Genomic DNA, 15,654 nt, shown 5'->3' on the forward strand with positions numbered 1-15,654 from the left:
CACTCCCCTCCCCCGCGCTCCTCTCTCCGCCCCAGCGCTCGGCCCCGGTGAGCCGCGCCGCCGCAGCCCTCCGAAGCCCATCCTCAGAGCAGGTCCAGCCGCCGCCGCCCGAGACCCGCACCGCCGCGGCCCTCTCACGTCGCCCACATGGAGGATTACCACAAGCCCGACCAGCAGACGCTGCAGGCGCTGAAGGACACGGCCAACCGGCTCCGCATCAGTTCCATCAAGGCCACGACCGCGGCCGGCTCCGGGTGAGTGAGGGAGGCGGGCGTGCAGCGCCCCAGCCCCGGCCGCACACCGGAGCCACGCTCCCGCACCTCGGGGCTGCATGGTGCTGGAAGGGCTGTGCGCGGCTCCCGCTGCCCGGAGACTCTCGGGTGCGCCGGGAGCAGAGCCCCGGTGGCTCGGTCCGCTTCCCGGCCGGGAGCGCGGGGATGGGGAGCGGGCAGGGCGGGCCCGCCAGCCCCGGCACCCGCGGATGCGGAGCTGGCACATGGGGAAATGGCGGCCGGGGGCTCCGCGGGCACAGCCCGCCCCGGCCGGGCCACGGCGGTCGCGGTCCCGGCGGGTGTTGTGACTGGGAGAGAGGCCGGGAATGCTAAGTTGGTGCAGGACTGGAAACCAAAGAATTTGTGCCCGAGGCGCAAGCGGCTTCTTTTTCATTGCGTGCCCGTCAGTTGGAACTAATTCTGCACAGAATTTCAAGTGAGCCCAAGTGGGATTATCTGTGCAATGCCCGCGGTCTCCAATGGGCAGTTTATTCAGGCCTCTGGACAGGATTTAGTGTGGGCTCTGATGTGTGCAGATTCCAGGGTTATCCTTTCTTTGATCGTGCTTTACCTATGGAAAAAAATCTCTGCAAACAATCCGCTTTTAGCCATGTAAAATTAAAGCCATTTTTTTCTGCTTGAAAAATATATGAATGCTTTCATATTAAGTGCTTGGCTTTTTTTTTATATATATCCTGTCTTGTTGCAATTTCCTCCTTTGGGCCTCTTTGAAACTCGCTGCAGTGTTTAAAAAAATCTGAAGGAATCCCTCGGATGCTGAGGTTTGTGAGAAGGAGGGTGATGTGTAAAATATTATAAAGCTTCTTTGAATTGCCTTGCAGTCCCCGCCCTGTGCCTGGCATGAGCTGCCTCACATGGCTGTCGAAGCTGAACTTTACTCGTTCTGTTTGCAGGCAGCAAATGAAAGTGCTGCTGTGGTTCTTCCTGTGAAATGGGGTGTTGGACGCGGGAAACCTCTCAGCAAGTCAGAGCAGTGCCTTTTTACAAATCTGTGTTTTGTTGGGTCCAGTCTGGAGAGAGAAGTATGGGATAGCCAACAATTGCCCTTTTAGTTTTTCGTTTGTTTCAGAGCTGCAGTGTACAGTATTACACACAAGTCTGTGTAAAAGTGTAATTGAAAAATTGTGCTTTGTAGTGCTTGGGCTTCTTGTATTCAGCTTCCAGTATGCATTTTAAGTAGGCCAAAGGGATATATGTTATCAGTTGTCTTATTAATAGATAAAATTATTTCTCTGTTTTGTCTAATGTGCTGTTAGAGAATAAGGATCAGCCTCTGTTTCTCTTCTGCAGTCCATGAAATTCACAGTAAAACCATGCTCACCATACTGATGAAAAAACAGTAAAAGGAGTTTTACTCATGCTTTTTATTCCCTGGTTCATGTGTGCTACAATACTGAGTCCTTTTAGCACAAAGGCATTTCATTAATCCCTCTGGTTTATTCTGCCACTGGAGTTGTGCAGTCTGAAATTATTACACAACCTGATAACAAGCAGATTATGAAAGACGGGCTCTTGAGGGAAGATTCTGTTGACAAGTAATATATTTTCTTAATAAGATTTGGTTGCCAAGTTGATGGTGTAGTAATGTGCTCAAAAAACATACAGTCTGTTGTGGAGTTAGGCAAAGCATGTACATTTCCATAGAGGCTGTGCATTATAATAAATATATTTTCCAAAAACTGAGACAGTGTGCTTTGCTTAAATTGCTGGTGTGCACTGAGGATGGGAAAAGATGTCTGAATGCAAGTTAAGTTTACATAGAAACTTAGAGTTAATTAAAAATGTGAATTGTCATGATGGTTTTGAATTTATTAAGGAAATAGCTGCTTGTTAAAGGTGTAGTTTGTAAAAACTGAAGGAAATACTTGCAATAAAAGCACTTCAGAGAAAACAGGACCTGCCTACTACTTTCAAGGAAGTAATTTCTGTGAACTGTGGCAGGTATTGCAACACAAGTGGTAGTGTGGTAGATATGTCACACCAGTTCTTGCAGTCTATTTTTTTACCTTCTGCTGAAGAAAGTACGGCCTTTGCCTGGACAAGAGCTATGTCAGTCTGATCCTGAAGTTGCTCAAACACATCACTTTGAGTATTTCATCAGCTGGAGTGGAAAAATTCAGTGAACTGGAAAAAAAAATTCATGTTCAAAATTACTTATGTGGGGAAAAAAATTGATTAAGTTAGTTGTAAAGATTGAATATACTTGCTTTGGGGCGTGGAAGAGCTTTGTCTTTTAGATAAGTAGTGCACACATTTCTGTTGATATGGGTAGAGTCTCTGCTGTAGCTGATGATAAATTTCTGCAGTTTGGAAACAGCGTCTTGGCTTCCTAGAGCAGGATGGATACATTCTTAAAAGTGGAAGTTGCAAGAGTTTCTTAAGAGGCAGTTAAGTTTCATAATATGTAGTGTGATCACTTGTTGCAGATTATTTTTTCTTCAGTTTTTTTGGTTTTGACTCAGTGTTCCATTTCAGCTGTCTACCACTATCTTTTCTAGTTGAAATGTGTGGACACATGTAGATGAAACAAATATCAGCTGATGCACAGTAATAGAAAACCCCCACAAAACTGACTCGGGGCAATCATTTTACCCTTGTGTTGTGTGGATCCAGGATCTTGGTGTTCTAGTGCACTTTGGTTTGGTTTCCTACTGAAGGATTGTATTTCAAAGTTAAGGGATTTTTTGTTATTTCTGATAGTAGGAATTCATTTAATTAACCTGTAGTTTTAACAAGACTTTTTTTTTCCAATTTTCAGGTAATTTATTAAATTTTTCTACTCTTTTTATTTCCACATGCTACCATTTCAGGTGGTTTAAAACTTTTTTAATCAAGACCAGGAGTTCATAGAAGTATGGTTAAGTATAAAGTTAATAAAATTAAAGGAATGAAGGCTTTAAACAAGCATGTAAGGCTTATTGATTAACTCAAATACATAAATATTTACTAATATGTTTGAACCATGGTTTAAAGCTAATTCTCTTGGTTCCCTGTGTGTGAATACTTACTAAGGGATGGACACTAACCATAATTTGTATTTTGCTAGTGTTTTGCATGTTTTTATTCTCTCATTGCAGTTATGTTGGGCGGGAAGGTTTGTTACTATCAAAAGAAATATTCTGACTAAAGTTCTAGTGAAAGTGTTGTCTAATGCTAACATGCATGGTAAATGTGCATGTAGGAAACAGAAGTGACACTTTCATAGTCAGTTTGTCCTGTTTTACAAGTAGAATCAAATATTCAAAGAATAGCCTGCTAAAGATGAAAAGGAGATGTTGGTAGAAGAGGAAGTGAGATGAAACTGCATTTTCAACCTCCTTACTATTCATCATCCACTTTTCTGTACTTCAGTAGCAATGGTTGATGTCAAAAATGATGCTGTTTACACCAGTAAAATCTGAAAAATGCTATTTTCCACACTCAATAAAGGTTTTTAAAGAGCCTCCTTATGCCTTTTAAGCTTTATGGCAAGTGAGAAGGCAAGGCTGGTACTCCCAAGGGGTCAAGTAGTGCCACCCATTCCAGATGCATAGGAACTACAGTGATCATTACATAAATTACAGTAATGTAGATAAATAGAAGTAATTCTGTGTCCTTCTATTGCACTTTGAATGAAATATATACCTTGTCATAGAAAAACTCCATATTTGCTACTTGCATAACCTCTTCACATAACTTTATATTCACTTGTTGGTACTTTATGGCACAGTTGCCTGTGAAATGGGCCTGTGTATTCCTAAGGCAAGTTATAGTTGAAGTGTGAATTCATGCTGCTGTTATCCCAGACAGTTCAATGGGAGAGACTGTACCAGATACTTAAAAAATGTTTGATAAAACAACTCATATAATATTTCAAAGATGTAGATGTAGAAAGTGTTAGTTCCCCTCTTAACCAAAGATTAAGCAATTTAGTGTTTTACAATGTGCATCTGGGTGTTTACTGGAGACAGTAAATTTCCATATCCATTTTCAGTAGAAGATGCAAACAAGAATTGCATTATTTAATGTCCTCTTTAGAAATCAGAAATATTATTGTCAGCTCTAATGTGGTACGATGAAATGGTCCCTAAGTTATACAATTATAAATGTTCCAGAACTTTCTGCAGAAGTTAATCTTGCATTACCAATCCCTGCATGTGCATCAGAGCCTGAACAAGTCCTGATGCCATGCTTTTAATTTCTCCACTCAGCAAGTGGCTCCATTCTGTGGAAAGCTGTCCTTGTTTCCTCTGCGTTGGTGTGAATTTCTGAGACCAGCAATCAGTGGAGTGTGATTTCAGGCCCAGGCTGACTGTCCTGTGCTTCAGCCACCCCTTCAGGTGGTGGTCCTTGGCAAAGGGAAAAAGGGAGAGCTCTAAAAGACAAATCCTGGAGCTGTCAGCAGGGTCTAGATTGAACATCCACTGCAACCAGATCAGAGGCTCCCTTTGTCTCAAAGTACAACTGATTGGCCCTGGGGGAACAGCACAGGGGTGGATTATCAAACACTTCAGATTTGTGTATTTTAATGCTGAGGAGTTGGGGTCTGATAAAGTGATATTTTAGAGATAATAACGTAAGTGGTAATTTTGGGTCTTCTTGACTTGTAGACACCCTACATCATGTTGCAGTGCAGCAGAGATTATGTCTGTGCTGTTTTTCCATACCATGAGGTACAAAGTGCAAGACCCCAGAAACGCCAGCAATGACCGCTTTGTTCTTTCAAAGGTAAATAAATAATTACTAGTTTGCTGTTCTTTTGCAGTCTGCTAGAAAAGAGCTGTCTGTCTGTAGATTAAATTGACTTGTCTCTGAGTTGTGCTTACATACATTTACAGCTGCACAGAAGTCTGTTGGAAATATTTGAGAGCCTGGAATTTACTTCAGAAAGAAAGAAGCTGGCTGACTTAAGTTGCAGCATAATTTAAAAACAGTTAAAAAAGGAAAGGGTCTTTGTAATGTGTCTTGATAAGTCTTAGCTACATTATGTTAAGTTGTTTTAATGTTAAATAATAAGTATTATATTGTCTGTATATTCTATCAGGATGCAATAAGGTCTGTTTTATTTTTCTAACGAGGCAATTGCAGTTGGCTTTTGTGCTGTCTTGTTAAATGCAGCCCTGCTGTTCTGCCTGCAGCCACGTCACAGTGGGCACTAATTCCTGCCAGCTTCTCAGGGAGCATTACACAAAACAGGGCAGGTTAGTGAGTAGTTTGTAGTTTGCATTCCTACTGTGCCAGTATGGTAGTGCCAGTAAAGTCACTGTTACATCTGCAGCCACTGTGGGTCAGAAAACACCTAAACCCCAATCTGTGCTGGTTGTTAGTGTTTCTGTTCTCTTTTTCATTGTGCCCTTGCAAATCATGGGGATATATTGTTCATATGATGTAAAGGCAGGTGAGGGGCCTTCAGAAAACACAAAACATGGCAAATGATGTAAAACATGGCAGATGAAGTGCTCCAGGGATGCACATTCCATCTTGGAGTCAATGCCTCAAGTGGTGGCACACAGTAGTGCTCTGTAGCCCATGGTGAATGTCCTTGTGTTGGATGAAACTGTTGCCATTTCTGCTGGTCACTCTGAAAGAAGGAATTGAGTGAGAAGCAAGCAGTCGATGCTGAGGTGAAGCACTGAGAGAGTCACTTCCTCGGGTTTACTTTAGCTCTCTAATTAATCAGTGTTTCTGTCCAGAGTTGCTAAATGGCTTCAAACCTCTGTGTGCTCTTTTGACTCCTGATGACTCCAGGAGTGGAAGATGACTGCTCCACAAATGTCTGAGTGTACAAAGCTTAAAACTTTGCCTATTGTTACTCATTGCATTCAACCTTGAGTACATTCATGGTGAAGAAGTTGTAGTGAGATAACACTGCTCATCCTGCTGGGGTGGTGTAAGCATGGGCACGGGGAACTTGGAAACAAGTATCAGTGTGGATGTGTAAATTGTAAAACTGTTTAAAAACTCCTGATTAAGAACCTGATTTCAGGATTTGTCAGCTTTGTAGAGTTTTGTCCTGATAGTCGGGAATTGTGAAACTTGTGTTTTGTTTACAATGTCTGTTTCTCTCTAGGGTCATGCAGCACCAATTTTATATTCTGTTTGGGCAGAGGCTGGTTTTCTACAAGAAGCAGAATTATTGAACTTGAGGAAAATTGATTCTGTCCTAGAAGGACATCCAGTGCCAGTGAGTGCTCATAATCTTTGATACAGAAGTATGTTTTCTGTAAAACAACTGCATGTATTTCACAGGAATTTTGGTTGTCAGATACAGGAAAGAGAAAGACTTCTAGGAAGGATGATGGCATTTATGGGTTCACAACTGAATTTGAATTTGAACTGTGTTTGAATGAGCATGTAAAAATGACCTTTATTGTTGTAGTAAAGTTCCCCTACAGCCCTGCATGGCAGTATTTTCCATTTTATAAATGTTTAGGTAAAGTTCCATCCAGGCTTCACTTGTCCTTTAAGCAGCTTTGAGGTATTTCAAGAGTTTACACCCAGTTTGGCCACTCATTGGTCTTTCCATTCCCAGCCAGTTGTTTCAATTGATTCTTTTTCACACAAAATGATCAATTCTTAACTGTTGCAATCCAAAGCATAGCTGAGAAATTCCTTTCCCTCTCAGAGAGCCCAGTTAGCTTGTGACAGTAATCATGAAGGAAACCTGCACAGCAGGGAAATCAGGGCTTCAAGGCAAGATTTAGAGGGACTTGCACATTGTTATGGCTGAGAAGCTGCTTGCTGATGTATGTTGAACCATCTTCTAGCACTGGAAATTACTTCCTCTATTTAATAACTGTAAAATAATTGTTAACTTTTTATTCTCAGAGACAAGCCTTCACTGATGTGGCTACTGGATCCCTTGGGCAGGGTCTTGGTGCTGCTTGTGGAATGGCATACACTGGCAAATTCTTTGACAGAGCCAGGTAATTTCATTTTCATACTTCATGATTACAGGCATAATTACAGGCATTTAATGGGAAAATTTTGTTACAATAAATTAGATACATTAATTTTCCTTTATTCCATCCTCCATGCCCAGATCTGATTTCAAATTCAGGTTTTAAATGATAGATAATTACAAAGCTGTTGCCAGTGAAACTACCAAGGGCTTAAAGATTAGCAACAATTAGTGCATAAGTGTGTTTCTTTTGTAATCTGACAGCATTGCAAGCTGATGTTCCTGAACAGAGAAGACAGGGAGTTGTTGGAAGAGCCTCTAACTTCCAGAGAGTAATGATACCCATTTTGAGACTGGATGTGTCCCTTTAGAAGGAAAGTGCAAGCTAGAGATGTCTGTTCAAAGTCAGATGGCAAATAATGGAGAACGTTGGCTAAGGAACTATTATGGTAAATAATAGCATAATTGAATCATAAAGTAGGGCTCCAAAATGTTATCAGAAAGGCACTCAACTCCACAGAGAAAAAAAATGACTGCTCCTGCCATTTGTTTTGTGCACAAGAAAAGAAGATGTCTAAAGGCAAATCTGTATGAGGAGGAAAATAGCCTGATGTGGTTGATAAATTTTATTTGACAGTTCTAGTACATCTGAGCATAGGCTGCCCAGTTAATGTGTCCTACACTTCACTAGCTTGAAATCATTTCTGTGAAAGATGACTTGCTGATTTTAATTGAGTTTAGCAGATGCTACGTGTGGAAAAAATCTAACTAGTGCTTACATGACAAAAGGAAAAGGTGGTCTTGCGTGCAGCACTGGGGAGCAACCTAAGTGCAAGGAGTTCACATTTAGCTGAAGGCAGGTAGGAATCAGATCAAAAGTTTGTTATAGCTTCATTTTAAGTTAAAAAAAAACACTGACAGCCATCTCAATTATTTTGTTTTAAAGTTATATATTTGAAGGCTAATTTACTATTCTTTTTTTTTTTTAATTTTAGTCTGTAATAAATATTTACAAAAGTTTTGTCATCCAGAAGAAGAATGGTAGTAAAAGACAAATGCTGTGGCTGAATTTGGTAGAGATGAGGCAGTATTCCTGCTGAGTTTTACCTAAATAAAATGCTTCAGTGGTTGGAGAAATAGTCTAGAAAATCATATCATGTTGGTTATCTTTTTCCTGAACTCTGAATTTGTTATGCAGCATACTTTAATCCATAGCTGAGCTCATCCACAATTTAGAGTTTCCTGAAATTAATTTCTGTTGGTTGTTCTTCCAGAGGGTATATAGGAGGAAGCAGAGGTAACTGTCCCTGCATTGTTCAGGCTCTTGCTGAGTCACAGTGACAGTGTTCAATGGGCCTGTTCAGTCAAGCCTTGCAGTGGGAGGCTTAAGACTTGATTTTTTTGAGACAAAGGTTTGGAAAGGAGTACAGTATTTCTCATCTTATTTTTCTAACGTGTAACAGCTCAGAACTATTTTAATTTGATTTGTCTGAGGTTACGTAACTTTAGCTGAGGTGAATGCAATGAACAATGGGAATTGAGTTGGGGATAGAAAAATGAAATGAATTCTTACTATGAATTATAGGAGGAGTTTTGATTTAACAGTGCTTACACATCAAACCTAATTTATTTTCATTTTTAATTTCTTCTAGCTATCGAGTGTACTGTCTGCTTGGAGATGGAGAGTTATCTGAAGGCTCTGTTTGGGAGGCAATGGCCTTTGCTGGCTTTTACAAGCTTGATAATCTTGTTGCTATATTTGATATTAATCGTCTTGGACAAAGTGACCCTGCTCCTCTGCAGCATCACGTTGAAATCTACCAGAAACGCTGCGAGGCCTTTGGGTATGTGAGTGGGAGAAGCTCAGGATAATCTCTCATTTGAAAATGTGTGTTTTATTTGCTTCTCAGAATTGTTCAAATGAGCTTTCAGATCTAAAGGATTCCATCAGCAAGGAAAATCATCTTTCATGATGTCCAATATTGTCGATTTTATGGCTGCAGCAGGAGTATTAAAAGTGGCAGATTTGTTGGTTTTGAGGAAAAATAAGGACTAGTTGCACAGATAAATCTGTTAGGGGTCTTAAAACTGTTTTTAACACATTAAATTCAGATTTTATAACTGTGACTCCATGTCCAATCATAGCAAGTAGATCAAAAAAACCAGCATGGAAAGTGAGAGAGTTCTTTGTGTATTGGCTTTCATTTAGTTTCATATTTCTATGCAGATGCAAAGTGCATGCTAAAAAATTGGCAGATACAATAGAAACCAAATTATACCAGAGTGTTCTGGGTTTTTTAATCAACATCTATTGTCAGTGTTCATCTTATTTCTAGATGTTTGATTTGCTCTTGTGATTAAAAATGGCCATTATGTCTGAAGAAATGTAGGATAACTTAGTTATCTGTGAGCTGTGAATTTGCTCATAGCTGTTGAACCCCCTGTGACTCATTTTGCATTATAAAAAAGCAGCTGTACTATTTTTTATGGTCTCAAATAAATGCTAGTTCGTGTTTCTGGCATACTTTGGGTCTCTTAAAAAGACACTGCACTGGAATTAAGTTAGTATTTGTTATTGTTATTGCTGACTACCAGAGAGTGTCACATGCTAAAACCCTTTAGAAACAGTTGATCTGTTTGTGTTCTTAGCTGGCATGCCATCATCGTGGATGGACACAGTGTGGAGGAGCTTTGCAAAGCCTTTGGCCAGGCCAAACATCAGCCAACAGCCATCATTGCAAAGACTTTTAAAGGCAAAGGCATATCAGGTAATAAAACAATCATTTTTTTGCATACACAGGCGGATATGATGCGTACCTAGTGCTGCAGTAAAGGTAGCTGCACATCTGAGCAACAGCATGCAGAAGGTCTTTCACCCTCTGTACCTCCCAGCAACATTATTGCTGAGAAAATTGGTTTGGTCCTATCAAGTGAGACATGCTAGCTATGGAGTGTTCTGTTCATGGGATGGAGCAAATGCACACTCGGTGTGTCAAGGGTTGCCATGATTCCCTTTAGACACAGCTTTTAGCAGCACTCAGTGATCTTGCCTTTCTGACCAGATAAATATTAATAACAGCAGTGAATATCTTCATTCCTTTTCATTGAGTAAGCAAGCAAAGTTCATTATTTGCAGTGACTGAGGTGTATCAGCCAGAGAGGTGATTTGGCTGTTAGTTCCGGGTGCACAGATAAGAGTCATCAGAAACTATTGAAATAAAGCTGTAAAACATCAGATCTTGTTTGAATTGGACACCTTGGTTAACTGTTGTTTCAAACTTATCTGAGCTTGTTTACATAGAACTAACTGTTGAAATTTCATAGGAAATGTTCACATTGATTTACTGGTTGCTTCCTGCTGCACTTCAGTCTGTTAGGAGATGCTGGGATTTTGTCACAAGTTTGGAATGTATGTAATTTGATTATGTAAAATTCCTCCTATTTGTTTAAATATGTCTGTCTTAATGCAGTTGAATACTACTGTAATTGCTCAAGGAATTTCTTCCTTGGAAGACAATGCTGGACTGTCATACTCCACTGCACTTTTATCTGGGTAAAATCTGCAGCTAAAAACTTAAATTGTTTTTACACTTTTCTTACTTGTAATCTGATGTTTAAATATACAGGTGTTGAAGATAAGGAAAGCTGGCATGGAAAGCCCCTTCCAAAAAATATGGCTGAACAGGTCATTCAGGAAATAGATGACAGAATCCAAAACAAGAAAAAGCTTTCTCCAGCCCTTCCTGAAGAAGATGCACCTATAGTAAATATTAGAAACATTAAGATGCCATCTCCACCAACTTACAAAGTGGGAGAAAAGGTATTCCCTTCTTTTTCACTGATGGTCAGGTATTTCAGTGTGAGACTGTTTAACTGAATGGCAGGAGGTTTTGTGTTATCCTTTGCCACAATTGCAGCTACCCACCACTCCTCAGTAGGCAGACACCTATTTCTGTGGTGTGACACAGACAATCAACTTTTTGGGTATCAAAGGGATGAATAAATATATTAAAATATTGAGATTCAAATCACTCTTTTTCATTTAATGATCATTATCAATTTTTTAAACTACTTTATGTGCCTTTGAAATTGAAGGAACTCCTTGAGGTTCAGTGAAATTCCATGATTGGAAAGCAAGGTTTTAAACATTTCCTATCAGGATTGGTGGAGACTTGCCAATTTCAGCACAGATGCATTTTTTAATGCTTCACTGTGGGTTTGTTTACTCTTCTGTGTGTCACCGTTCTCATATGTACTTTTGATAGCGCTATCATTTGAAAGCAAAAAAACAGGAACAAAAAAAAACCTCTAGAAAGCAGCAAGTTACAGCAGCTCTGGTGTGTTTTCCTTTTGCAGTGGGCCACCCGCAAGGCTTACGGGGTTGCGCTTGCAAAACTGGGCCACGCCAACGATCGAGTGATTGCTCTGGATGGTGACACAAAGAACTCCACCTTCTCAGAGCTCTTCAAGAAGGAACATCCCAGTCGCTACATTGAGTGCTACATTGCTGAGCAGAACATGGTAACTGTTCCCTTGGGTTCACTTAATGTTCAGTGTGACCATTCAGTGTGAGTCACCTTAGAGCAGGGGTCTAATACCTGCTTTTCGAATAAATGTGAGGTAATTGCTGCAAAAACCAATTTAGGAACCTAGTTCTAATTTCCATTTTGCTAAAGAGGGGCCCTTTTAGTAAACAGCAGTCCAAATAACACAGGTAAATCCATTCCCTCTTACTGATGATGATTTTTGTCTGCTGGAGATAGCAAGACCATATTGGACTGAGAACATAAGCCTTAGATCCAGGAGGAGAAAGAGGGGCATAAGTCTTAAAAATCTTTGTATGGCTGCTTTAAGCAGATAAAGAAGAGAAGCTGCCAGTAAGAGTGAACAGTAACAGCTGGCAGTTGAAGCATAGAGCAGAGGAGATTCAGGAGAATAGATACTGTGAGGGTGAGTTGCCTCCTTTCCTTTCTGGAAACACCAGCAATTAGAAGCAGGACTAAACAGAGATTTTTAATCTGCGTTGAGAGCTTCTTGCTAATTTTTAGGGCAAGAAGTCTCACAGATAATGTTCTGGAAACCACTGATAAATGAGGAATTCACTGTTCTTGTCCAATGTCCCTCTTCCAGGTGAGCATTGCAGTTGGTTGTGCCACTCGTGACAGGACCATTGCTTTTGCCAGCACTTTTGCCACCTTCTTCACGCGGGCGTTTGACCAGATCCGCATGGCTGCCATCTCCGACAGCAACATCAACCTCTGCGGCTCCCACTGCGGGGTTTCCATCGGTAAGGGCACCCATGGCATCCTACAGCAGTCCCCATCCCTCAGGGATGGTGTCTGGCAGTCACATGGATCCTGCTCTGTGCAGCCAAGCTGGGGTGGTGTAACAGTGGCAGCGGTGATAGGAGGAAGTTGTATTTGCAAATCCACTTTTGTGTATTTAGAAAGAATGAGAAAAATTTTAAGCTGTCATCAGTTTGTTTTTCCTCCTTGGCCTGATGAAAATAGGACTTTTCCCTACAAGCTTTTCTACTGTACAAGTAAAGACTGACATAAAGGGATTGGACTGAAACAGAGGAGTTTAGGTTCCATTTCATCTTTGCAGTTTATGTCTTCTGTGCAGAGAATAGTCATGTGTTTACTGTATCATTGTTTCCCAGTCTCTTAAATGAGAAACTAATAATACTGGTCTTGCACAGGTGCTCTTGTCCATCAATCTCAAAAACACTTCAGAGATCACACATTTGAAATAACTACTTCAACTTATCCCAGTATTTTTTACTACTGAAACTGTTAATACGGTGCTTTAAAAAATCCAAAACCTCTTACATACTGATGAAACAGTATGTTACATAATTCAGAAAATTGAATCATAACAATTTTTGGGTTGGAAGGGATCTTAAAGATCATCTTCCAACATATCCCACTAGACCAGCTTGCTCAAAGCCAGGCAGGACTTACCCTTGGCTGTCTTGAATCACCTCCCTCTTGCCCTGGGCCTTAGTACAGCTTCTAGGAGGATCTGTTCCAGGATCTTCCCAGGCACAAAGTGGTAGTTGGTAGTTTCCAGGATTCTCTCTTCCCTTTTTTAAAAATGGGTGCAGTGTTTACCTTTTTCCAGTCACTGGCGACTCCACCTGGTACTGATGTGACTTTTCATGGGGAGTGTCTTGACAGCTACATCAGCCAATTCCCTTGGGACTCTGGGATGTTCCTGGTCAGCTCCCATGGACTCCTGTATGTTCAGATTCCTCAGGAGGGCATGAGCCTGATCTGTGTCTGATTCCTGTTGCTGGACACCAAGTACCACCCAGCCACTCACACACTCCCTGTCCTTACAGTGGCATTGGGAGGAGAATCAGAAAAAAACTTTTGAGTTAAGGACAGTTTAATAAATGAAACAAAGTAAAATATACTAATAATAATAATAATTGTAATTATAAAAATAAATCTGAAAAACAAACACAATACAATTTTTCATTACCCACTGACCAGTGCTCAGCCTGTCCCTGAGCTGTGATCAGCCCCTTCCAGCCAACTCCCCCCCAGTTTATATGCTGAGCATGGCATTCTGTGGTATGGAATGCCCCTGTGGCCAGCTTGGGTCAGCTGTCTGGGCCATGATCCCTCCCAGATTTTTGTCCATCTCCTCACTGGCAGAGCATGAGGACTGAAAAGTCCTTGATTTAGGATAACACCACACAGAACAACCAAAACATTGGTGTGTTATCAACAGCATTCTCATCCTAAATCCAGAACACACCACTGTACCAGCTAAGAAAAAAATGAACTATCCCAGCCAAACCCAGTATATCTTACAGCAGAAGGAACTTTGCTAGGCCAGGCCCTGCCCTGCAGTCCATCCACCTGAGAGGTGTGGGGAAAGGGTTAGCTAGTGGAGACCAAGGCAACAGAGCCAGCACATTTCAGACCAACTGGCTGAGGGCCCTCACCAGCAGAGCCTTCTCTGGTCTTGGCTTCCCACTGTAACTGTTTGAAACATGTCAGATCATATTGGGCTTGGCTTTGGTTTGAAGGAGGAAGAGAGTTGGTTTTTTTTTAAATCTGAAATGCATAGACATGACCCATGAAAACAGGAACAGACTTGCATACCAGGAAGAAAAATACAAGTAGACATTCATGCTTGAAAAACTAGTAGGTATTTCTAGGGAAAGCTAAAGAGAGGGAGAGCTGACAGGGGTAGTAAATTAAGGCTTTCTGCATACATCAGTTTTTCAGTTGATTTAATAGTTTTGGCTGGCAGTAGGGTTTGGAGGAGAGTTGGAAATTTTTTTAATATTTAAAACAAAATAGTTAATCTGATGTATAATATTGGTAGAGATATGAAAATGCTTCATAAACACATGTAACCTCATCCCAAACCTCTAACTTAACTTGTAGCAGTATAGTTCCCTGAACAAAGACTGTATGTAGTGTGTGTCAGATTATGGCTTCTGTATGTAGTTAAGGAAGAGATTCTATTACAAGCCTTTTACTAAAATCAGTCCTTTCACCTTCAGACTTTTAGCAAGTGGGGGTTGGTGGAAAAGCCAATTAGGTTTGGTCTTTGCTGATTTAAGAAGATAAAACCCCTTTGGGTTACCTGAATTGTCGCCTAGAACTGCACTTCCAAGTTTCAATTTTCAGCACATGAAATGTTCTGCTGGGAGCTGTGACTGTGAAGTGCAGACTTGGATTTATAAAGTTGTTTGAGGTATAAATCTCATTCAAGCCTCAACTTGATTTTCAAAAAAGAATTTCAACCCAAAGTTTTGCAACTTTTTATATAAAGAGTTATATAATGTTAATATAAGTTTTGCAAGTTATATGAAGAGTTACAAAGTTATTCAGAGAAATGCCTTAGCAGTTTAAAAATTCAATTTTAAATGAAAGGGTATGAATGAAATGTACTTCCTATTAGAACTTTGGGCCTGCATGGAATTCAGAATCCCATCCGGGTCTGTGGTGAAAATTGAAGTTTTATGTATGCAGTTCTAGGTAGACCTGGGCTTCTGCTGCACTGAAATTTGAACTCATTACATTTATGAGAAATAGCTATCACAATGATCTTCTGAACTTGTACTAAGTTCACTCCTAGACCAATAGTTGCTGATAAATAAGCTGCATTAAATAAGTTTTAAGGTCAGAAGAGAATAATGGAAAAATGCATGTTTTTCAAACTGAACATACAGGAAAAGAAATCATAGTGTACATGTGTCAGAAGTAGAAGTATCAATTGTTTAGACTGTTTCATATCCTGGACATATATTGATATTGTTAATATTAAACACTTCTTTTATTAAGCTAGAAATGTACGTTTTGCACATGTAATTGAGAATTATACTCTCATTTGATCTGTGGTATTCCAAAACCATATAAACTGGGACTTTGATACAGACTTGGGCCAGACTCAACTTGGTGCTAGTCTGTAAGTTCCTTTGAATTGAATTGAGAAGCTTAGAATGTTGGTGGTATTGGC

General features: G+C 40.4%; 1 protein-coding gene across 1 annotated transcript in view; it reads left to right on the top strand.

The window, feature by feature from the left end:
- The window catches only part of TKT (transketolase), a 21,975-nt gene continuing 6,321 nt past the window's right edge, over nt 1-15,654 (top strand). The window contains exons 1-9 of the mRNA XM_033072011.1: nt 1-254; nt 4,883-5,000; nt 6,343-6,456; nt 7,101-7,198; nt 8,826-9,017; nt 9,823-9,941; nt 10,800-10,993; nt 11,530-11,694; nt 12,304-12,460. Of these exons, the coding sequence (XP_032927902.1) occupies nt 148-254; nt 4,883-5,000; nt 6,343-6,456; nt 7,101-7,198; nt 8,826-9,017; nt 9,823-9,941; nt 10,800-10,993; nt 11,530-11,694; nt 12,304-12,460 (1,264 nt within the window). The 5' untranslated portion in view covers nt 1-147. The remainder of the gene's footprint in view (nt 255-4,882; nt 5,001-6,342; nt 6,457-7,100; nt 7,199-8,825; nt 9,018-9,822; nt 9,942-10,799; nt 10,994-11,529; nt 11,695-12,303; nt 12,461-15,654) is intronic.

Source organism: Catharus ustulatus, chromosome 13, assembly GCF_009819885.2.
Source record: "Catharus ustulatus isolate bCatUst1 chromosome 13, bCatUst1.pri.v2, whole genome shotgun sequence".
NCBI classification, from domain to species: domain Eukaryota; kingdom Metazoa; phylum Chordata; class Aves; order Passeriformes; family Turdidae; genus Catharus; species Catharus ustulatus.